Source organism: Carlito syrichta, unplaced genomic scaffold, assembly GCF_000164805.1.
Source record: "Carlito syrichta isolate Samal-C Ts95f unplaced genomic scaffold, Tarsius_syrichta-2.0.1 Scaffold313265, whole genome shotgun sequence".
NCBI lineage: Eukaryota > Metazoa > Chordata > Mammalia > Primates > Tarsiidae > Carlito > Carlito syrichta.
In genome coordinates, this window is record NW_007257361.1 from 131,854 (window position 1) to 156,016 (window position 24,163).

The window sequence follows — 24,163 nt, forward strand, 5'->3', positions numbered from 1 at the left end:
CAGGCGGGTCTCGAACCCGCGGGTTTAGGCCATCCACTTACCTCAGCCTCCCAAAGGCGCAGGATTACAGGCTGAGCCACCGAGCCCGGCTAGTAAATGGTTCTTACTCCTTGTTGATGATTTGTCTTAACTGTGTCTTCAGCACCTAATGAAATGTCTGGCACATAGTTGGTACCCAGAAAGTGAACAAATGAATATTGTATTGAATTGCTAGGATACGTGACTCCTAAGGAATTCAAAACACTTTCCAGGTCATCTCCTGTCTATACTTAGGTCGCCTTATGGAGACAGAATTCTGATCGGTGGTGGAATTAACTACCTTAGAACTACAGTTGTTACCACCAACCAGCCACCAGAGTGCTTCCCAGAGACCTGGGTGTTTGGTAGGGAGCAAGGAGATGGTAAGCTCTCCCTATGTATTAATAATATGTGACTGACATTTATCAAGCATTTGATAGGCTGGGCACTGATGAGGGCCTTGTATGTCTTGACTTGTTTTAGCCTCATAAGCCCCTCAGAGATGTAATATTGTAGTTTCCATTTTACACTTGTGGTATTGTTATACCTGCTGTGTTGTATAGCACCTGAGAGAGCCCCTGTCTTACCTGCTGTGGTCACCTTCCCCCTCCCAACCCCTCATTCTTAGGTTGTCTCTTGTTATATGATCAAGCTAAAGAGGGACTTTGCTGTGATTCTACACTCCTAAGCCTCGGACCTAGGGTTTGACCTCTGACTTCCATCAGGAAGGTCTCCCTGAAGTTGGAAGGCCTCTCCTAGTTAAGTTAGAAGGCCCAGAGTTCTTCAGTTGCTGGGATCCTCAGTCACTGATCCTCCAGGCTACCATCTATATTCCCTGTAGCCTCTGAGTTGGAAGATGGTAGATTTGGAAGTTAGGGCTCAAAAACTTTAAAACCAAACCTCAGTGTTCATTTTCTTTACTTTTTTTTTTTTTTTTTTTTGAGTTGGAGTCTCACTCTGTTGCCCAGGCTGGAGTGCAGTGGCACACTTATGATCACCCCAGCTTTGACCTGCTGGGCTCCAGCGATCCTTCCACCTCAGTCTTCCAAGTAACCAGAGCTACAGGCATATGCTACCATGCCTGGCTACTTTTTAAAAAAAATTATTGTAGAGAGGAGGTCTCACCAGGTTGCCCGGGCTGGTCTTGAATGTGCAGGCTCAGATAATCCACTTGCTTCAGCCTCCCAAAGTGCTGGGATTACAGGCTGAGCCACCGAGCCCAGCCTCTGTTCATTTTCAACACTTTAGTAGCTGAGTTCTGTAGAGGCGTAGTCTTGGGTGGCAGACACCTTTTACCACACCGTACTTGCTTTTAGGATCTTAAGCATATTGAGAGTGGAATGACAACATTTCAGTATGGCCTGCGGTTGGGTCTGCTTCTGTGGTGGTCTTCATTCTCTGATTTCTGAGTGTTGGAAGGCTGGGTGCTGAGACACTGAGGACAGAGACTTTTTAAGTCCAGCACTCATTCATTCTGTGTTTATTAAGGCCTACTAGTGCTTGGCACTGGGCTGTGCTGACAGGTAAACAAGCCAGACATAGTTTCTGCCTTTGGGTTGTTTACTTCATTCTAATGGGGGAGAGAGACAAAGAGGAAATAGAAATCGAATGTGATGATTAAAAAAACAAGCCATGAGGGAACCAAAAAGACTTGGAATTCTGATCAGTGGTGGAATTAACTACCTTTGAACTCCAGTTGCTACCACCAGAGCCTGTTAAAATGCAAGTTGCAGTTAGAGCTTGTTAAATTGTAAGTTAGATCTCAGGACTTCTCTGCTCAAAACCCTCAAACAGCTCCCAGCTTACTTAGTGTAACAGCCAGAGTCCTCACCTTTGACCATAGTGTCCCCTCCATTTTCCTCTGACCTTGTGACTTGCTGCCCCCTCATTGCTCATTCAGCCACATTTGCCTCCTTGCTGTTGCTCAAACATGCCAGGCACACTCCCACCTTTGCACTAGCTATTTCTTTGCCTAGCAGGCTCTTCCCTAGACCGTGTCATCTATCACCTTCTCAAGGAGGCCTTCTGTGGCCATGTAGTTAAATTTCAACCTCCTTTTCTCCCCTCTTCCCTCCTCTGCTCTTTTTCTCTGAATAGCATTTATCACTTTCTAAGATACTGTGTATTTTCCTTACTTATCTTGCTTATGATCTCTGTTCCACATTAGAATGTAAGCTCCATGAAGGGAAGAATTCTTGTTGGTGTCATTCACTGCTGTATCCCCTGCATGTAGAACTGCTTCTGGAACATGGAAGATGCTCAGTAAATGTATGATTAAGAATACTGGAGGCTGGGTGTGGTGGCTCATGCCTATAATCCCAGCACTTTGGGAGGTCGAGGTGAGAGGACTGCCTGAGCTCATGGGTTTAAGACCAGCTGGGCAACTTGATGAGACCTCATCTCTACAATAAATAAAAAAAAGAATTAGCTGGGCATGGTGGCGCATGCCTATAGTTCCAGCTACTTGGAAAGCTGAGGTGGAAGGCTCCCCTGAGCCCAGCAGGTCGAGGCTGTGGTGGCTGTGAGTGTGGCACTGCACTCCAGCCTGGGCGACATAGACTCTGACACACACACAAAAAGAATACTGGAGGATGGGGATAGAGAAGTGCCTTCTTAAGATAGAACATGCAGGGAGGGTTTTTTGTTTGTTTGTTTTTAAGCATCAGAGGTACCACACTGGAAGGGAAGGTATCTATGAAGTTATGTTATCTGAGCTGAGATTTGAAGGATCAGATGGAGGAGCCAGGAGAGAATAATCCAGGCAGATGGATTAGCAAGTACAAAGACAGTGAAGAGCTTGGAAGTTAAAGAAACACGGAAGGTCTGTAGGCATGGTGGCAAGGGCCTGGCTGTACTCACAGCATAGCCTGTGTCAGAGCCCTCCATCTTCTGCAGCTCTGTCACTCACTGAGCTGATGCTTATGGGAGCAAGTGATGGTGACCTGACCTCATGGAACATTTCTCCCTCTGGAGATTTTGCCATCTGATTTTTTTTTTCTTTTTTTTTGAGTCAGAGTCCCAAGCTGAAATGCAATGACACAGCCACAGCTCACCACAGCCTCAACCTCCTGGACTCAGGTGATCCTTCTGCCTCAGCCTCCCAAGTAGCTGGGGCTACAGGTACATGCCACCATGCCCAGCTTATTTTTTATTTTTTGTAGAGATGAGGTTTCACTGTGTTTTCCAGGCTGGTGTTGAGCTCCTGGACTCAAGCAGTCCTCGTTCTTCAGTCTCCCAAAGTGCTGGGATTACAGGTGTGGGCCACCGTGCCCTGCCTTATCTTCTACCCTTGCCCTTTCTTCTCTCTTTTATCATTTATTTACTTTCCTTCCTTTTATTGGCTGTAAATGGGCTAGGGGTCTGGTATTTTCAATTTAAGTATTGTCAGAATAGCTTGACAACCAGAGCAGATTTTTTTTTTTTTTTTTTTTGAGTTGGAGTCTCACTCTGTCGCTCAGACTGGAGGTCAGTGGCCGCTTCTGGCCACCGCAGCCTCAACCTGCTGGGCTCCAGCAGTCCTTCTGCCCCAGCCTTCCAAGTAGCTGGAACTACAGGCGTGCACTACCACACCTGGCTAATTTTTTGATTTATTGTAGAGACGAGGGAGGTCTCGCCAAGTTGCCTGGGCAGGTCTCGAACCCACGGGCTCAGGCAATCCTCTCGCCTCGGCTTCCCAAAGTGCTGGGATCACAGACTGAGCCACCGAACCCGGCCTAGAACAGATATATTATATATCTGATCCTAGCAAACCTGGTGAATGCAACTTTGGGAAACTGCTCTATAGCAGAGGTTGGTTTACAAAACATGAAGTTTTCCCCAAGAAAAGAAATGAGCATTAGTCATTCAAATCTTTATTGAGCGTCTTAACCATTTGCCTGGTACCTGTCTAGGAGTTAGGAATACAGTAGTGAACAAAACAGACAAAATCTCTGCCCTTGTAGAATTTATATTATAGCAGGAGAAAAAAATAGACTTGTAAGTATATTTTATAGCATATAGTTAAGAAGTACTTTGAAGGGAAAAAATAAGAAGAAAGAGGGTTAGCAAATGGTGGGGATTGTTTGAAGGTGTGTATGTGCAGTTTTTTTTTTTTTCTTGAGTTGGAGTCTCACTCTGTCGCCCAGACTGGAGTGCAGTGGCTGCTCCTGGCCACCACAGCCTCGACCTGCTGGGCTCTGGCGATCCTTCCGCCTCAGCCTTCTGAGTAGCTGGAACTACAGGCGCGCGCTACCAGGCCCGGCTAATTTTTTTGATTTATTGTAGAGATGAGGTCTCACCAAGTTGCCCAAGCGGGTCTCGAACCCGCGGGCTCAGGCAATTCACTCACCTTGGCCTCCCAAAGCGTGAGATTACAGGCTGAGCCACTGAGCCCAGCCTAATTCCTCATTTTTAAGTAGATTACCATGAGAATGAAATGAGACTGCTGTAAATCATTTAGCAAGAGCCTGCTCCCCTGCCAGTGTTGTGTGTTGGGATGGTTTCCTCCTTTGTTACACTGGCATTCTGTAGGTCTTCTCCATGTCACCCCCACTCCTGTCTTTCTAAATCTGACCCATCTTTTCATGTCCAGCCAAGTCCCTCTTCATCTAAGACAACTTCCTTTGATGCTCTACATATCTCAGAACCCTCCTTATTTGAACTTTGGGGGGCAGTTATCAGGAGGGCATGATCACTGCTGTTCTCCTGAAGTCCTTTTATCTGGCCTCTGGATGGGTAAGAGCCCAGCAGGAAAAGACTGTCTTGGTATACCATGTGCATGCTCCTATGTGGGACACAGTCACGGGCATGGAGCAGACAGCGCTCCACATGATTGTACTTGCCAAATGGAGGGCTACAAGACTTGACAGATCAGAAAGCATTCCCACTGGATTGGAGTGAAAACCCTTGCTCTGTAGTCTTTGACCTCTTTCTCCCCATCTTGATTAACTGAAGTATTATTCAGAAAAAGCCCTTATTATTTTTTTCTCACATCCAGAGGAACTTTCCTTTTTCTTGGCAGCAGATCTTTTCATACATCACTGCCTGTAGATTAGTTGAGAACTGGCACCTGATTCTAGAATGAGGTTCTGGAGACTCAGCTGCTATAAGAATCTCTGCATGAGGTGTTTGTCTGCCTTTAGTTGCTTTTCATTTTGACCCTTTAATTGTAATGGGCCTCAAGAGATTGATTTTTGACTGTTCAGTTTTCATCCAAATCCCAGGAGGCCCTAAATTGGCAAACTCATCCAGACAAGATTTCTTGAGACACATGACCAAACCTGACATTCGTTGTTTTGTCCAAACCAGACGGGCTGGCCTGAAAATAACCTGTAATTCAACATCCGAGGGACTCTGCAGGGATGTGTGGCAACACGTTTCACAAACCCTTAAGCCTAGAGCATATGTGTTTCTGCCAGGGCTTCATTCAGAGAGGAGGCGTAGTCTCACTGGACAGAGTAGGACATGTAGAACCGCATTGGGGGGCAGTGGTGGAGTGTGTTGGCACTACCATTTTGTATCTGTGACTCCAAACAAATGCCTTGACCCCTCTGGGCTTCAGTTGCCTCATCTGTAAACTTGTGATATTATGAAAGCCTTGTTCAGAGGTTATTGTGAGGACTACATATAAAGCTTTTTACATCATGTCTGACCCATAATGCAGATTCCTTTGCCATTACTACTACCACTGCTACCTTTGTTCTGAATTTTACACTGAGCCTGAAGAACACAGCTTATTTTCTCATAGTTATTGGACCAACTTGAAAGAGCCTGAGTTCTGTGACCATGTTGTCTCAGAGAGAACGTCTGTGATCTGGTTTCTCTACTGCTGACTCAACTTTTAATCTTTGAGTCAGCCTAACCTGTTTCCCATTTCTGTAAAGTGAATCTAAGTACTTACCTGTGAGGACCCTTTTCCTTTCTTTTTTTTTTTTTTCTGAGTCAGGGTTTCACTCTATCACCAGGGCTGGAAGGCAGTGGCACGATCACAGCTTACCACAGCCTCAACTTTCTGGGCTCTGGCGATCCTTCTGCCTCAGCCTTCTAAGCCACTGCATTTGGCCTTGTCTAAGGTTCTGAGTCAGAGTTCTTTTGTTACAGGGGAACGCTGGCATTCATAGACGTTAAAGGCAAATTAGGGAAAAAAGAAGTTGGGTGCTCACGCCTGTAATCCCAGCACTTTGGGAGGCAGAGGCAGGAGGATTGCTTGACCCCAGAAGTTTGAGACCAGCCTAAATAACATAATGAGACCATATCTCTACAAAAAATTTCAAAAGTAGTTAAGTGTACCTGTATTCCCTGTACTTGACTGCAGTGAACTGTGATTGTGCCACTGCACTCCAATCTGGGTGACAGAGTGAGATCCTGAGTCAGGAAAAAAAAAGGAAATACATAGGTGAGGAGTAAGGAGTAGAATCATCATCTCTGTCCAACTCTAAACTCATGGGAGCAGGTACTCAGAACAGGGCATGGCACAGAGCAGATAAATATTTGTGAAAAGAGTCAACCTTTTGGATTGCCTGAGCCCGCGGGTTCGAGACCCGCCTGCGCAACTTGGTGAGACCTCATCTCTACAATAAATCAAAAAATTGGCTGGACGTGGCAGCGCATGCCTGTAGTTCTAGCTACTTGGAAGGCTGAGGCGGAAGGATCGCCAGAGCCCAGCAGGTCGAGGTTGCGGTGGCCAGGAGCGGCCACTGCACTCCAGTCTGGGCGACAGAGTGAGACTCCAACTCAAAAAAAAAAAAGAATCAACCTTTGCCTTAAGACAGAACTGAAGCAACAAAACACATGGAAAAGATTGGCTTTTCTGTTGCAGAGGAAGAAAAAAATAGTGCCATCATCCCAGCCCCTTTTATTCACTCTTTACCTGACTTTTTTTTTTTTTTAATCAGAGTCTCACTCTGTTGCCCAGGCTGGCATGGCACACAGCCACTGCAGCCTTGACCTGGTAGGCCCAGGGGTTCCTTCAGCCTCAGCCTTCCAAGTAACTGGAACTACAGGCGTGCACCACCACACCTGCCTGATTTTTTTATTTATTGTAAAGACAAGGTCTTGCCAAGTTGCCTATGCTGGTCTCGAACTGATGGGCTTAGGCAGTCCTCTCACATCTGCCTCCCAAAGTACTGGGATTACAGGTGTGAGCCACTGCGCCCAGCTCTGATTTACTCTTGACTGTCCTTGTGCTAACATGTGCTATATAGCAGGTTTCTAAACAGCTATTCATTCATCAGAGAAGGGTTTAACAGTGACAGTTTTAGTACCACAGTTGGAAGCTACTAGCATAGACCTTCAGAGATTAGTTTTTCCTTGAATTCAGAGATGGGATGTGGCAACTGGTGACACTTTGTCAAATGTCTCTTTCCTCTTTTCCTTTCCTAAAGCTTCTTCTCTGGCTCATCTCACAACACTGAATAGTCTCCCTCATTCATGCCCTGAGTGCCGACAGCGTGCATTGTCTTGTACTAGCGCTGCCAACTTTATACTTTTCATCCGATTGAAGAGCATGAGCTATTCTTCCACAAATCACTAACCTGAGATAGAAAAGTTCTTCCCTTGGCCATCTGGGGAATTAAAACACTCTTGTTTGGCTTGCTACTGTCTTCCTTTCTACTGAAGACCTAGTAAGGTTTGTTGGCTATGGCTGCATTCCAAATTTGTTCTCTTTTTTCCCCTTGGAAATGTCTTATCACATGGTCTTAGAATGATCACACTCTATTTCTTCTTGTTTGGCACTTGGGAAGAACATTCATTGCTCAGGTAATTGGTCATTCATACATCAGCGAATCATAGAATGTGAGAAGTGGGAGGGACTTTGTGGAGTGGTTTTCAACTTTGTTTCTTAAAACCATGGGTTGTCTGAAGGTCTCCTAGCGAAGAGGGTAGAGGTGGGTGCATAATGAAGTGAAATGAAATAAGGTCTCCCATCCTTACTTCCACCAGAACATTTCTACTTTTATATGTTTGAAGCAATTTAAGAGTGGGGACAGGCCTTGAAAAACCATTGACTGGTTGAATTCTCTTGATTGACAATTAGAGAAAGTAAGGCCCATAGATGGAGGGGGGATTTGCTCAGGGTCACACAGATATTGGTAGCAAAGCCAGATTTCTTGACCGTCATTCTGATATTGGATCAGCCTTGCCATGTTTGTTGAAAGTTGGCTGCAAAACCTTATGTTCCCCATTTGCCCAGTCATCATTGTCTGGCACTGGTCACAGAGCTCCCTCATCTTGGTCTGTTATGGGCCCTTGGTTTGGTAGCTTTTCTGGGAACCTGTCTTTCATTCATTTTTCCAGCAAACATATAGTGAGCTCCTAGAATGTGCTAGGCATAGTGGCAGCCACATAGCAGCAGTGACAGCATTAAACAGGACAAATCTCAAATTAGAGGCTTTAGGAGGGCTAGATACGATCAAATCTAATGTCAAGGGGGTTTTTGGCCATTTGGGTCCAGAGGAGGCTTCTCTGGGCAGCAGTATTTAAACTGAGACTGAAGAAGGAACACAGGAGTGGGAAGAAGGTTTTGGGTAGATGGACCATTTTTTTTCCAAACTGCTTTGTGTTTAAAAGAGGTAATACATGCACAGGGGACGTAATTCCCAAGTTACAGAAGGTAAATGAGGAAAGTCAATCTCTCATCTCATTCTTTAATCATTCAGCTTCCTTTCTGGAGGAAACCACTCTTAACTTTTCTACCCTTTAAAGGATAGTCTGTACATTTGCAAACACTCAGATATTTATGTTTTATTAATTTTTTTTTTTGAGTCAGAGTCTCCCTCTGTTGCCCAGGCTGGAATGCAGTGGCATGCTCATGACCACCCCAGCGTTAACCTGCTGGGTTCCGGTGATCCTTCCGCCTCAGCCTTCCAAGGAACTGGAACTACAGGCATGCGCTACCACACCCAGCTAATTTTTGATTTATTGTAGAGATGAGGTCTTGCCGAGTTGCCTGGGCTGGTCTCAAACCATCCACTCCCCTCATCCTCCCAAAGTTGCTGGGATTACAGGCTGAGTCACTGAACCTGCCTTTTTTTATTTTGAGTTAGAGTCTTACTCTGTTGCCCAGGTTGGAGTACAGTGGGATGATCAGGGCCACTGTAGCCTCGACCTGCTACGGGCAGTCCTTCCACCTCAGACTTCCAAGTGGCTGGAACTACAGGTGTGGGCTACCATGCCTGGCTAATTTTTTTTTTTTTTTTTGAGTTGGAGTCTCACTCTTTATCACCCAGGCTGGAGTGCAGTGGCACGCTCAAGGCCACTGCAGCCTCAACCTACTGGGCTGAGGCAATCCTTTCTACTGCAGCCTTCCAAGTAGCTGGAACTATAGTAGATCACACCTATAATCCCAGCACTTTGGAAGGCCGAGGTGAGAGGATTGCCTGAGCCAACTGGTTCAAGACCAGCCTAGGCAACTTGATGAGACCTCATCTCTACAACAAATCAAAAAATGAGCCAGGTGTGGCGGCACCTATAGTTTAGCTACTTGGAAGGCTGAGGTGGAAGGATTGCCTGAGCCCAGAACGTTGAGGCTGTGGTGGCCATGAGCATGCCACTGTACTCCAGCCTGAGTGACAGAGTGAAACTTTGACTCATACACATAAAAATAAATAAAGATAGAAAGATAAATAGATCTCTATCTTTTATAGCTGTAGGTATATAAAAGAGTTACAGAGATGAAGTAAACTCAGTTCAGGATGCTTTCCTTTAAAAAATTATTAGTAATTTTGAAATCTTGGACAAAAATTGAAATACTTAGTGCTCATTTTCTTATTTTTTATATGCTTAAATTCACACTTACCAGCTTAAAACACAGAAGGATACTCTTTATTTTCTTGTTCATAAAATTATATTTAGCTATATGAAGACTAAAAAAATTTGAAGTTTTTTTTTTTTTTTAACTAATCCTAATGTTAGTAGCTAAAACTCAAAGTCTTTAGATGGGAATATTTTTAGGGTTTTTTTTTTCCTTCCCTTTTCCTTGGGCCTCATTTCACCATTCTTAGATTATATTATGTCTTTGTCTCTGGCCAGTCTCACCAAGGGCTCACCAAAGTATCACTAGTCTCACCAAGGGCTTCCTTATAAATCTAGAAAATATAAGAGAAAACTACTGTATTTCAGGCTTTATTACTCGTTTCTTTAAGTCTAAAAATTGAAGTTAACAGGAACTAGACTGTGGCATCAAAGTTGTAATCTTTTGAATGTAGTTGTGAGACGGTAGGCTTAAGGGGGAGATGGCAGAGTAGTCCTTCTAGGTGTGCCCCTCTTTTAATTTTGACTGTGCCATCCCCTTTGAGGCATTCCTTGGCTTATAGATGCCGAAACTAAGGGGATCCCAGTCCAGAATGCTGTTTCCTTAGCAAAAGTGACTCATCATACTGGCCAGAGCAGTTTCTGAGCCAAACATCCCCTGTAATTACTACTTTTTAAATGTGTCCTGCCACTTCCAAGGATGAAATCCAAGTCCTAAACTTTTTCTTGCTGAAATTGACTTTCTGCTTTTTTTAATTTTTAATTTTAAAGACGTGGGGTACAATTTAGGATTAGGTATACATTGTATACCTAATGCCTATCATCGTATGCCTATCATCATACAGACAAAGTTTGGGCCTCCCTTTGGTCCCCACTTTGCCTGGTTTAAGATCAGGTACCCTTACTGATGTTGTGCCCCACCCCCACAGTATCCCACTACTGCCAATCCCTTTCTTATAGTATTATGGTAAATGTTCAGGGTCCGCTTATCAGTGAGATCATGTGTACTCTCTTCTTTGTTTCTCTGATAGATCACTGAATTTGATAGACTCTAAATCCATCCAAGTTGCTGCGAAGTCCATATATTTGTCCTTCTTTATGGCCATGTAATATTCCATTGTGTATATGTACCACTTTTTTTTTTTTGAGTTTGAGTCTTACTCTGTTACCCAGGCTGTAGTGCAGAGGCACACTCACGGCCACCCCAGCCTCCACCTGCTGGGCTCTGGCGATCCTTCCACCTCAGCCTTCCAAGTAGCTGGAACTACAGGCATGTGGCTAATTTTTTTGATTTATTGTAGAGACGAGGGCTCACCAAGTTGCCTGGGCTGGTCTTGAACCTGCAGCCTCAGACAATCCACTCTCCTTGGCCACCAAGCCCGGCCTGTACCACTTTTTTTATCCAGCCCCATTTTAATGGGCAGCATGGTTGGTTCCATGTTTCTACTTTTGTGAATAGTGCTGCAATAAACATGCGTGTGACTGTCTGCTTTTCAAATGTGGCTCCTGTACCCAATTAGGTTCATTAAAGAATAAGGTCTTAGCCCCTTTGCCTTCGAGGAGTAGGGATGCAGTGTATGGTAACAGCTCAGCAGTGCCAGGAAAAACACTGGCCTTTCCCATGGCCATCTGCAAGTCTGAGCCCCTTTAGAACTGAGTTCTAAAGATTTTTCCTTCTTGAAGAGATAACAAAAAATCTCTCATGCACTGATATCTAAGAGACAACTGGAAGACCTGGTACTGGCGTATGGGCTCTCATAATGGAGAAGGGACACAAGGAGATAGCCCTTCTCAGTAGATCAACAGGCTGTAGGTGGTCTTCACAGTGAAGTCAGGTGTTTTGGTTTTCTTCTCATCTGTGCTTGGGGGTGGCTTTCCAAAGTGTTTCTCCTGTCCCCATGTCCCCTTCCTCCTCTACTTTAATTTCCTGCATATGAAACAACTTCAGAGGGATATGATTTCTGCAGCATCAGTCCCTTTGGGCCCTCTGCAGAGGGATATGCGAAATAGATACTGCAGAAAAGAAAAAAGCAGCAGCCAGCGCCAGCTCACTGGGTGGCAGTTTAAGTTGGTGAGTTGTTGCTTAGCACCTGTAAAAGGAAGGGTGTCATCAAAAGCTCAATGCTGTAGGTATATCAGCAGCTATAGCAGTTTGATTAGCTGACCCTGCAGCTCTGTTGCTTTTTTTAACTCCCAGAAGAGAAGCTTTCCCCATCCTTCTGCTTTCTGATCAGCTGCATACAAAACAGATCTGTGTCCTGGGAATTTAGGACCCTCAGATTCTGTGTTGTGCCTGCAGATGAGGGAAGGGCCCCTGACAGCCTCTTCTGCTGGTGAAGAAAGAATTTCTGAGCAGCTCTGAAGTTAGACATCCAAGGTAGTTTTTGTTTGTTTTGTTCACTTTTATTTCTTTCTAGATTTAACATTGTAGGAGTGTATATTACTTTCTGTGGTTCTTTGTGGCCTGCAAGTTGTAGCCTCTTTTGTCTTTGATTATCCCTCTTCTTAGACTCAACCTTGAAAAATGATATTCTGTTTTGGGCACTTTTGCCAGGTAAACTCTCTCAAGTCTATGACTTCTGGAACCATGCAGATCTTTATTGTATGTCAGAAATCTCATTATGTAATTTACCTACTCATTCTTAGAACTCTAAAAAGAACCTCTAAGTTGTTGAGGTTTCTCTGAGAAAATGACTTTGTGTGTGTGCAAAATATTATTTTTAATGGGCGTGAATTCCTGTTGGACACAAATGCTAACTACTTATGTAACAGTGCCATTGGCGAGCAGGCTGAGGCTCCCTGGGATTTTCAGTGGCTCTTTTCCTTTCTTTCAACAACTGTTAATTTAATTGAACACTCTCCATATGCAGAGACCTGGGCCAGGTATGAAAGAGGAGAGCAAATGGAGCCGTGAATCAGGCCCGTGTGGGTCCTCCCTTTGTGGATCTGTCTACAGCCCTGACTCAGTGCTGTGAGGACCAGCAAGTCCATGTCCCCACTGTGGGACCTGCATCATCAGATGCAGCCGTCTCTTCTGCTCTTTCCCGTAGCTCCCACAGAAAAGTGCCATGCTCCCCTTTCAACTTAGCAAAGCAAAAGGAAAGTAGAATTGTGTCTTTTTTCTTTGTACTATTTTGTCAGTGAATCCTTTATTCCTTTATTCTAATGGGATCCACAAAGAATTTAAGGTTGCCCTGAGACAGTACATATTTGTTTCCCATTGATTACTGAAACAAAATCTCTGGGTATCTCTCAGCTGAAGAACATTCTCAGTGCCATCCTTCCATAAATATAGACTTAACCTGGAAACATACAGTTGGGCTGGTGAGGAGCCATGTCAGCTTGGATCACAGAGACTATGAAACAATTCCTGATCCCTCACATCCACTGTACCAGTAACTTTCATCTCATCCCTGCATAGTAATGAATCGAAAGGAGATGTTAGTGGGTTACTTGTTTGAGTTCATTCCAGAAAGGCAACAAAAGGGACTATGTGAAGTGAATTTTCTCCATTCTATTCCATTGGGTAGTTTTCTGTGCCGTGTAAAATTACAGGTAGGACTGGAAGGTTACACTCAAAAATCTGAAAGTTTTTTGGATTGAGGCCTTAGGCACTATCAGAGCTCTGTCTTCCAACTCAAAAAGAGGAAGTTGAATTCCTTCATTGATAGAGTACAGGTGCTGAGTTCAGGTAGCCCTGAGATGGTCTCCCAGCCCAACCACTTACAAGCTATGTGACTTTGGGGGAGTTACATAACATCCCTGAGCCTGTTTTTCTCATCTTTAAACTGGAGTTAAAAGCAGTAACATTATTGGTAACATTAAATGAGATAATATATGTAAAACTCCTGCCTTTAATAGTTTAGTAAATGATAACTTCTTTCTTTTTTTTTTTTGAGTTGGTGTCTTACTTCGTTGCCCAGGCTGGAGTGCGTTGGCACGCAGGCTCAGGGCCACCCCAGCGTCGACCTGCTGGGCTCTGACGATCCGTCTGCCTCAGCCTTCCAAGTAGCGGGAACTACAGGCGCATGCTACCATGCCTGGCTAATTTTTTTCATTTATTGTAGAGACAAGGTCTTACCAAGTTGCTCTGGCTGGTCTTGAATCCACAGGCTCAGGTAATTCCCTCACCTTGGCCTCCCAAAGTGCAGGGATTACAGACTGAGCTACTGAGCCTGGCTGATAGCTTCTTAATAAATACCTTAGAACAATCCCCAAGGCCTTGGTCATGCATCCAGGGCGACTTGGCTCCTGCATAGCTTCTTTTATCTTTCATCTGTTGCCCAAGAGGTATTACTGAGGTACATAGTAGATGCTTAATAAATGTTTGTTGAATGAATGAGTGATCCTCAGTACTTTCTTTGTCCTATTATCTTAGAATAGTACTTCACATTCTGAGTTTTGCACTGGGAAATGTCCTGAGAGATTCTTTGAGAAAACTGGCTGTTCTTTGATGTAAGTGGGTCTTAAAAAAAAAAAATAGAGAAAACTGGCCAGATATATTTGGGGCATGCTATAGAGTACAGATTCTAGAGATGAATAGTGCATTTTGCTATTTCAGAAGCTTGGAAAAGTTGTGGAGAGAAGAAACCTCTGTAGCTTTTTAAATGGCATTTTCCATGGCTGAGTGCGGTGGCTTATACCTGTAATCCCAACACTTTGGAAGGCTGAGGTAGGAGGCTTGAGGCCAGGAGTTTGAGACCACCCTGCGCAATAAAGCAAAACCCTGTATCTCCGAAAAATAGAAAAATCAACTGGGCATGGTGGTACGTGCTTGTCCCAGTTACTTGGGAGGCTGAGCCGGGAGGATTGCTTGAGCCCAGGAGGTCGAGGCTGTGGGGAGCTGTAATTGTGCCACTATCCTCCAACCTGGGTCACAGAGTGAAACCCTGTCTCAGAAAATTAAATTAAATTAAATTGAAAAACACTTAGCATTTTCCAAACTCATTTGACTATAGGGCTACAATAGTGCCACTGTGATGCTGTGATGAGGCCTTTAATGAATTAACATGCGCAAAGCATTTAAAGCAGTGCTGAGCAGATGAACACCACGAAGGGGCTGCTGTAAATATGATTATTAAGTGCGTCTTAATCTGTGTACTTTCTCAGAGAATTTAACCATTCCCTTATTGATGGGCATTTAAGTTATTTCCAGTAGTGCATTGTTATAGATAGTGCTGCAGTAAAACTCTTATATCCTTGTGCAAGTTATTTTTGTGGGAGAGATTCCTAGAAGTAGAATTACTGGGTCAAAAGATAGGCACATTAAACAATTTGACAGATCCCTCTGAATTACAAAATCTGATCAGCCATGATCTAACAGTCATTTGCCCTGTGAAGATATAAGCTGCTATCATCCCATACTGCATGTCTGCTGGATCCTTCTCCTTCTGTGTGCCATATCTGATGGTGGAATGGAACACAACCAAAACTCACCCCTCTCTTCTCTGTCTTGCAGAGTCTGGCCACAGATAAGGGATCAAAATGACTGACTCAAAATATTTCACCACAACCAAGAAAGGTATGGTTTGTTACATTATGGGCCTGGTCCTGCTCTTTCCCTGCCTGACTCTTCTGCTTGCCTCTGGGGCAAGGAGAGCAGAGGTGGGCGTGAAGGCCTGGAAGCATGTGCTAGGAATGACCTAGAGTTTCTTTATCTCATAGATCCAGAAAATGGAACTGTTTATGACATAAGAAATTGACTGCTCCTTTTAGAACTCAGGAAGGGAAGAGCATTAGCTCCAAGTATGGAAAAAAGTCCCCTTTCTGTTCCCCATGGGTTAAAATAGATAACTATGTTAAGATACATTTGTTTTCTCTAAATAATTAAATATGTTTTTTCCTGGGGGGAAGCACACAATCCTATCAGCAACCCACAGTGGTGTGGTGTGTGTGTGTGTGTGTGTGTGTGTGTGTCTGCGTATCTGTGTCTTTATCCATGGGGGTATGTTTTCCATGGTTGTAGTCAGAGTTCTCATCCTGTTTTTCATTTGACATTATCATAGACATTTCCCAGAAGTTCTAATGACTCAATATTTAGTATTTGCTAAGCTAGGCTTATGTCATTGGGTATTTGGGTTGCTTCTGCTTTTAAGGAAGTGGAGGATGTTGTGGCTAACAAATGTGCTTTAACCCTGTAAGCATCTTTCTGGCCAGCCCTTCCTTCCTCCCTCCTCCTTTCCAAGTGAAACTGACACATGCCTGCTGACCAAATGAAAAGTCTGTAGGATCAGCTGGCCCAGGACCTGAAGTCTGTCTTCATCAGGCATTTCATTTATTGATCCAGCTGGTTTTTATTGAGCATGTACCATATGCAGTGGAAGAGACAGACAGAGTCTCTGACCTGGCATTGCCCGGTGTTGAGGAGGGAAGACAGTCTATTGACTAGTAACCCTACCAGAGGGTGGAAGGTGCTGGAGGCTGTGGAAGAACTTCAGGTGGACCTAGCCAGTTAAAGGGGGGTGTGGGGAAGAGGAGGGAGTGAGTGGTCTGCCTGTGATACATTCAAGGAAAGGAAAGTAGTGGTGCGTGAATTACTGAAGAGTATGATGCAAGAAGAGATTGGAACCAGGCATGGTGACACCTCAGCTGACTGAGGCATGAGGATCACTTAAGCCCAGGAGTTCAAGTCTAGCCTGTGCAACATAGTGAGATCCTCTTCTCCAATTTGAAAAAAAAAAAAAAGAAATTGGAAAGATATGCAGGGATCAGTTGTGTGGAGCCTAGAGCCAGGGGGTGAACTTAGTAGTGAGTGTGCTGAGTGTGCTTGAGTGTCAGTGTGGTGGGGTTTTTCTTTTGGGAAGAGTTTCTGGAGAGAGATGCCTGGATTCAACACCCTAGTCAAGAGAAAGAGTACAGGCAAGGAAACAGGCTCACAGAAGCAAAGTCAGTGTCCTGGGACACCCAAGCATAGAGATTTAGAACCTGGGCTTTGGAGCAGGCAGACCTAATTTAAGATCTTGGCACTAGCACCTACTAGCTTTGTGTATAAGTTACGGAATCCCTTATAGTCTTCATCTGCTCATCTGTAGAATTGGGGGGAAATTGTTGTGAGGATGAAATGAGAAAAAGCATGGGAAAAAGTTAGTGTGTCACAGGACTTAGAGAAGGCTCAGGACACAGTCCACCCTCCTAACCTTATCAGGATCCTAACTATCTCTTTATGGCAGGGCTCTGAACAACTCTACTTCCTCCTCATTTGCTTTTTCCAGATCATCAAATTCTGCTGAACAGTTTATTACACGCTAGAGCCCTTGCAGAACAGCTAAAGTCCCATTTTCAGAGCTCAGCAGCCACTTGTGGCTCAGGAAGTGAAACCTTGAGCAAGCTGTTTTAACTGGAGGTTCTAGGAAAACAGGAAAAGCCTTCGTGTGGGGATTGATGAAAGTCGTGCCCTGCCCCGCAAACCTTAAGTACCCAGATTTTTAATTGCACTCAGCCTTGAGGGCCTTTGGTTGTTGACTGAGGGTGGCTAAGGAGAGCTTTGCCTTCTTGCAGGATTTTAGCAGTCAGGCTGAGGTGGACCTACCTTCACGCTTTGTGTTACCCTCAGAACCTTTGTAGTGTCCATGGTTTCTATCTTCCACCCAGCATGGCCTTCAAACTTCCGTCTTGATAGTTCCTCTCCTACCAATTATCTCTCACTGTTGCCTGCTCCACAGGGGCCTAAAGCAAGAGGCCTAAAGCTGCCCTCAGTTGACAGCACAAGGTGTCTTACTTACCTCCCTCCAATTCTTTTGGATGTTGGGGACAGAAAATCTTCCCCTGGCAGGGTGGGGATGGATCACTCATGCTTGCCTCCTTTTCTTAGGGGAGATCTTCGAACTGAAGGCAGAGCTCAACAGTGACAAGAAGGAGAAGAAGAAGGAGGCAGTGAAGAAAGTGATCGCATCAATGACTGTGGGCAAAGATGTCAGGTGTGCAGTAGTAGGCCAGGCGGCAGCTGAAAGCTCACTGACAGGAAAGGGTTCATAGCTTGGGTCCAGTTCAGTTGAGTTGGTGTCAAGATAATATTTGTATATAAATTTAAGGGGTACAAATGCAATTTTGTTACAGATATACTGCCTAGTGGCAAAATCTGAGGCTTTAATGTATCTATCACCTAAATAATATACGTTGTGTCCATTAAGTCATTTCTCATCACCCAACTCTCTCCCATCCTTCCCCCTTTCTGAGTCTCCAAAGTTTATCATTCCACACTAAATCTTATGTGGACACATTATTTAGCCCCCACTTATTTTTTTATTTTTTAAAATTATCTTATTTTTAAAATGTGGAGTACAAATGAGGGTTAGGTACATACGTGGTCATCATATAGGTAAAGTGTGGGCACCCTTATTGATGTTATGTGCCCCAGTTCAGTCTCTCTTCAGGGCATCTGGAGACCCATGTCTCCCCTCATTGCTCCCTTCATGATACTTCTTTCCCAGAAGGTTTTGTTTACACAGGAGTCATAAGCCCACGCTGGTAGGTCAAGTGATGGAGTGAATGCAGTGGACTAGGTCAGAATGGTAGCGGGCAGTGGATTGGGTGTGGCATGAGCCCTCCTAGAAACTCCAGAGGATTGCTACCAGCTGGGGAAGAGGACCTAGTGTAGCCAGGACTTTTGGTTTCTAAGAAGAATGGAAAATCCAGATTTTTCATTTTAAATCTACCTATTTTAAATGGCCAGATGATATTTAATGAACAAACACTGTGTGGTCCAAGTAAAACACACCTGCAGAATGAATTTCTCTAATTCACCAGTTTGCCACGTCTGGTTTGTACCCAATGGCTGGAGCAGATGGTGGGTAGAATGGTTGCCACACCTTTGCTCATGCTTTTCCTGCAGGAATGCCTAGTGACTTGACTTCTTTTTCCATCTTTTAAAACTCATTCAGCTGGGCACGGTGGCTCACACCTATAATCCCAGCACTTTGGGAAGCTGAGGTGAGAGGATTGCCTGAGCCCATGGGTTCGAGACCAGTCTCGGCAACTTGGCAAGATCTTATCTCTACAATAAATTAAAAAATTAGCCAGGCGTGGTGGTGCACTTCTGTAGTCTCAGCTACTTGGAAAGTAGGAAGATTGAAGTGGGAAGATTGAGCCCAGCAGGTCTAGGCTGGGTGGCTATGAGCATGCAACTGTACTCTAGCCTGGGTGACAGAGTGAGACCCCAACTCAAAAAAAAAAAAGAATAGCAAAACTCATTCAAGGCCTACCTTCTCCCCAGCCCGCTGCCCTGAACTCATAGCATCTGCTTTCAGTTCCTATCACTCAGTACTAAATCTAGACTGTTTTCTTGTTGTGTTCCTTACAGTTCCCATATTGTAGAAAATGAGGTTTTTACTGCCAACAAAGTAGGATAAAGGAGTAAAATAACTGCCTTACAGTCACATGGTTCATGGCAGAAGTGGAACTAAGCCCAGCCCTTCTGAAATCCAAATCCAGGCTGTTTCGGTCCATACCTTCTCCTCTGTGCCCTTGTGTGCCCAGTCCCATGTTTCGTGGCCTGGGTGCTGACATGGAGCAGCTCCCCATTTGGGTCCTGAGACAGGATCACACTGTTCCGGATTTCCTCATGGATTGCCCCATCCTGTTGCCACTTTCAGCAAGGGACCTCCTGACAATGACTCAGGAGAAGCAGCTATGCAGAGGAATCTGCGGAAGACAGAGTGGCAGGGGGAGTCGGTGTCTGCTGGAAAACTGGCTGCCTTCCAAGTCAGATTCCTTCCAGGACAGAGCAACTCTCCTTCACCTAGACCACTGTTACCTCCTTACAGAGGAAACACCTCTGTTCTTCCATCTCAGAGGAACTTTCTTTGCTGATGTGATGGACCCAAAAAAGCAAATCAGTCTCATCTGCAGTTCTTCCTCCTCCCTGCTCCCCATTCTTCTTATGCATCATCTTCCAAGGTGATGTGTCCATTTTAGCTCTGGCAAGACTCCTGCCTGCTGGATGCTCGAGAAGTTCTCTATGACCTCTTATGTTGCCATGTCATTGCCTGTAAAAGCACAAGAATTGAGAGGGGAAGTGATGGTTCCAGAGATGGAAAATTGCTCTAGCTATATTTCACATCTAATGTGACCCTGGGACCACATATACCATGTTGGGAAGGATTCTATCCAGTGTTCATGAACATGGACCTCATACTCAGATCTGTCTCTACAGGCAAGTTATTTGACACTTATGGACCTCAGTATTGTCTTCTGTGAAATGGGGATAATCTGTTAGCTTCTTAGGGCAGTTAAATGAGGTCAAGTAGCCGAGCATGGTGGTATGCATCTGTAGTCCCAGCTCCTCGGGAAGCTGAGGGGGGAGGGGAGTCAAAATGAGGCTAGGCATTTGAGACCAACCTGGGCAACATAGTGAAACCCCATTTTTACAGAAAAATTAGCCAGGTGTGGTAGCACGTACCTATAGTCCTAGCTACTCTGGAGGCTGAGGTGAGAGGATGACTCGAGCCCAGGAATTTGAGATCATGCCACTGGTCAACAGCCTGGGCAACAGAGCGAGACCCCTTCTCTTTGGGAAAAAAAATAAAGATAGGGGGTATAAAGCCCTTAGTGCCAAACCTGGTATATAGCATGTGTTCCATACATGTCATGCTGATTCTTAGTGAATGTTGAAGCTGGCCCTTATGATGAAAGCAGCACAGCCCATCCCTGTTTCTTTATGAACCTTCAGAACCAGCAGCCTGAGGTATGTTAAGTATCAGGGAGGGAAAAAGAATCATTTTCATTTACTCAACACCTCCAAATATCAAGGCTCATATCTTAAGTATGTCATCTCATTTAATTATCACAAGGGTCCTGTGATGTGAATTTCTGTTGCACCTTTCTTGCAAATGAGGAAAATGAGACTCTGAGGACAAAGGAATTTTCCCAGCGTCATGCAGCTAGCAAGAGGCAGCACTGGGTTTGATGGGTTTCAGAGCTCATGTTTGAACCATGTGAAAATACCCAAGGACGCTTTTTTTGCTTTTAAAATCACCCCTTGGGATTCTGTTTCTACCAATAGAAGCATAGCGTAGCTGATACCCTCCCTTTATCAGGAGGTCTTATTTATCTTCCTCTTTCCCTCCTACCCACTGTCTCCCCCCATCCCAATTAGCAGCCTGGAAATCTTCCTTTCTTTAGCCCTCCCCATGCTGACAGTATTTTAACCTTTCAGTGCCCTCTTCCCTGATGTGGTGAACTGTATGCAGACGGACAACTTGGAACTGAAGAAACTGGTGTATCTATACTTGATGAATTATGCCAAGAGTCAGCCTGACATGGCCATTATGGCTGTCAACACCTTTGTGAAGGTGAGCAGGAGCTTGATGGAAGTGGAGGCATAGGATGCTCACTGCTCCATCTCCCCTCAGTCTGGGTTGGCACTCTGTGGCTCTGGATGAAAACACTCAAGCTCCTTTCTAGACCCTCAAACTGTCTCCACCTGCCTGGCCTAAGAGCCTGTTCCTCCAGCAGAGGGCTCCCACTCTCTCCAGAAAGTCAGATGCTAAACACCCCCATCTTACTCAATCCATGGGAGGTAGTACCAGGCCTTTTGATCCCCTCATACTCCCAGGGGGTGGCCCATTGCCCTGCATACTTTGCCATGGCAGGATTTGGCAGGCGGCTGAGAGCTTCTGTGTTTCCCTTCTAGACTGTTCCTTTCTATGTTTTTGTCCCCCAGATTGACTTGTCATCTCTGTGCACCTTTAGAACCTTAGCTCCCCTAGCCTTATCAGTGCTCAGATATGAGGAAATGAGGGTTTCTGTGGCCCAGTGGAAAGATTGAAGGGTGGGGTGCTAGATGGATCTAGGTTTGAATCAAAGCTCTGCTCTGATGAGACTGAGTGAGCTCCCAAGTTTCCTGAGAGCCTCAGCTTCATCACTTGTAAAATGGGGGCCAGTGTTGTCCTTCTCCTGTGAGGAGCGGAGGAAATGGTGTGCAGAGCCCCTGATGTGTTATGTGGCAAATGTTAGGAATGTTAGGTGTGGCTGTTACATAGCATTTGCCTTTGATACTATTGACTGCAGTTGGTGGAGATCCCACAGCAGCCATCTGATGTTGTTCAGCCCATCAGGGCTCAGAGCAACGGGCCAGGGAGAATATGAAGCCACAGACAGTCCATCCTGTCCCTGCCCCCAACCAATGACCGTTTCCCCTCAGGACTGTGAGGACCCCAATCCCCTCATCCGAGCCCTGGCTGTGCGGACCATGGGCTGCATCCGCGTTGACAAGATCACAGAGTACCTGTGTGAGCCACTCCGGAAGTGCCTAAAAGATGAGGATCCATATGTGCGTAAGACGGCAGCTGTGTGTGTGGCCAAGCTCCACGACATCAATGCTCAGCTGGTAGAGGACCAGGGCTTCCTGGACACCCTTAAGGACCTCATCTCCGACTCTAACCCCATGGTAAGCCACTGCCACACATTGTGCCACCTTCGCGACCTGGGTTCCTTGGGAAGACCTTGGCAGTCCCCAGTTTCTAGAATTTAGAGCCCTACTGGGTGCACGAGTTGTTTTTGTGCCTTGTAGTGGTTCAGGCACCATCTTGAAGTGAGCTATATCTGAGATCCCTTCTCCTCACCCTCTAACTGAATGCATGACCTGGGCAAACTGCCCAACCTTCCAGGACCCTCTTTTCTTTTCTTTTTTTTTTAATCCTCCCAACCCCTGGCCCTCTCTTCTTCATCAGTAAGTTGGATCTAATTCCATGTGGCTGGCAAGAATGCTGTGAAGGTAACGTGCCTGGCATGACCTGGCATACAGCTGATGTGTGATCGGTACTAGTGCCCCCTTTCCCCTTCCAGTCACATTATTGTTGCTGTCTTCTCACCAAGACTACCTGTAAGTGCTGAATGTGGGATGCTTTCCCTTTTCCCATATCTTTGCAGACTTGTAGAGGTTGACTCTTGAAGTAGTGTAGCCTGGAAAATAGGACATCAGGATATGGCTGGGTAGGGAACTCCAGTCTCCTCACCCACAGTGGTGGCAGCAGTTTGGATGACAGTGTCAAAGGACCTGTTTAAAATTAAATGCACAAACCCCTAGGCCCAGCCATCGTCACTCTGTAGCCTACAGAAACACTGAGCAACTGCCACAAACAGGCACTGAGCAGCCAGTACAGGCATGGATATTGGAACACTGTTTGCCACAGAGGAACATTGGAAACATTGCAGAATGCTTAAAAACAGCTGCTGGGCAGGAAATGGGTTGAGGGCCCTGGCAAGCCGCTCTCCAGCCCCACCCACTCCCAACAGCCTCGAGGAGCTCTACAGGAACTTTCTAGCTCTGAAAAGCACAGGTGACAAGCACTGAAATGAGTTGTTGTAGCTGTTGGGTTAGGTAGCTAGAATGCTTTCTATTTTCAGACACTTGGCGGTAAAGCTTTCTTGTTTTTTAAATAGCAGATATACTTATTTTAGTTTGTTTGCAGAGGGGTCAGCAGGGTGAGTGCTTGGAGTGTGGGTCTCATTGCAGCTCCAGACCCTGCCCATCAGGTCATATTCCTTTCAGTTTGTTCAACCTCTGACCAGCCAGCATCCTTAGCCTCACTGAACCCTGGCCTGTGAGCAGCACCTCCAGCTTCTGCCCCTTCCTCCCTCTCAACCAGGTGGTAGCAAACGCAGTGGCTGCCCTCTCAGAGATCGCTGAGTCTCACCCCAGCAGCAACCTGCTCGACCTGAACCCACAGTCCATTAACAAGCTGCTGACAGCCCTGAACGAGTGCACCGAGTGGGGCCAGATCTTCATCCTGGACTGCTTGGCCAACTACACGCCCAAGGATGATCGTGAGGCCCAGAGGTAAGCAGGCTGCCTCTTACTTGCCAGCCAACCTGAGGACCCTCAGACCTGGTCCTTCAGGGACTCCAACCAGTAGCTCGGCCTCCAGCCTTAGTGGACCCCTTCCAAGGTCTGCCTTACAAACCTTCCCTTTTGTTGCCCAGGCTGGAGGGCATTGGCATGCTCATGGTCACCACTGCCTCAACTTGCTGGGCTTAGGCTATCCAACCTCAGCCTTCCAGGTAGTTGGAACTACAGATGCATGCCACCACACCCGGCTAGTCATGTTATATATTCTTTAAAGCAGCTCTTGAAGGAGTTCCCATCATTACCTTCCATTTCACAGTTGAAGAAACTCCCACTTAGAGGGTTGGAGAAAAATCATACAGGTTACCCAGCTGGGACTCATTTCACTCTTGGTCTTAATCAGTATGATATGAGGACCTATGGGAGGTCCAAACTTCACCTGTATAATGACCACTTAGGTACCTAACCCTGAGTTGTACCCCACATCTTATAAAATAAAATAAAATAAAAATAATCATTTCGTGACCTGCCTGGGGAACTTGGTGAGACCTCATCTCTACAATAAATCAAAAAATTAGCCAGGTGTGGTAGCGCGCGCCTGTAGTTCCGACTACTCGGAAGGCTGAGGCGGAA

General features: G+C 45.4%; 1 protein-coding gene across 2 annotated transcripts in view; it reads left to right on the forward strand.

The window, feature by feature from the left end:
• AP1B1 (adaptor related protein complex 1 beta 1 subunit) overlaps nt 1-24,163 on the forward strand; it is a 53,734-nt gene that overhangs the window by 4,027 nt on the left and 25,544 nt on the right. For both annotated transcript variants that reach the window (XM_021718686.1, XM_008070279.2), the window contains exons 2-6: nt 15,206-15,268; nt 17,558-17,663; nt 20,900-21,035; nt 21,887-22,132; nt 23,334-23,524. In XM_021718686.1, coding sequence (XP_021574361.1) covers nt 15,232-15,268; nt 17,558-17,663; nt 20,900-21,035; nt 21,887-22,132; nt 23,334-23,524 — 716 coding nt within the window. In that variant the 5' untranslated portion in view covers nt 15,206-15,231. The remainder of the gene's footprint in view (nt 1-15,205; nt 15,269-17,557; nt 17,664-20,899; nt 21,036-21,886; nt 22,133-23,333; nt 23,525-24,163) is intronic.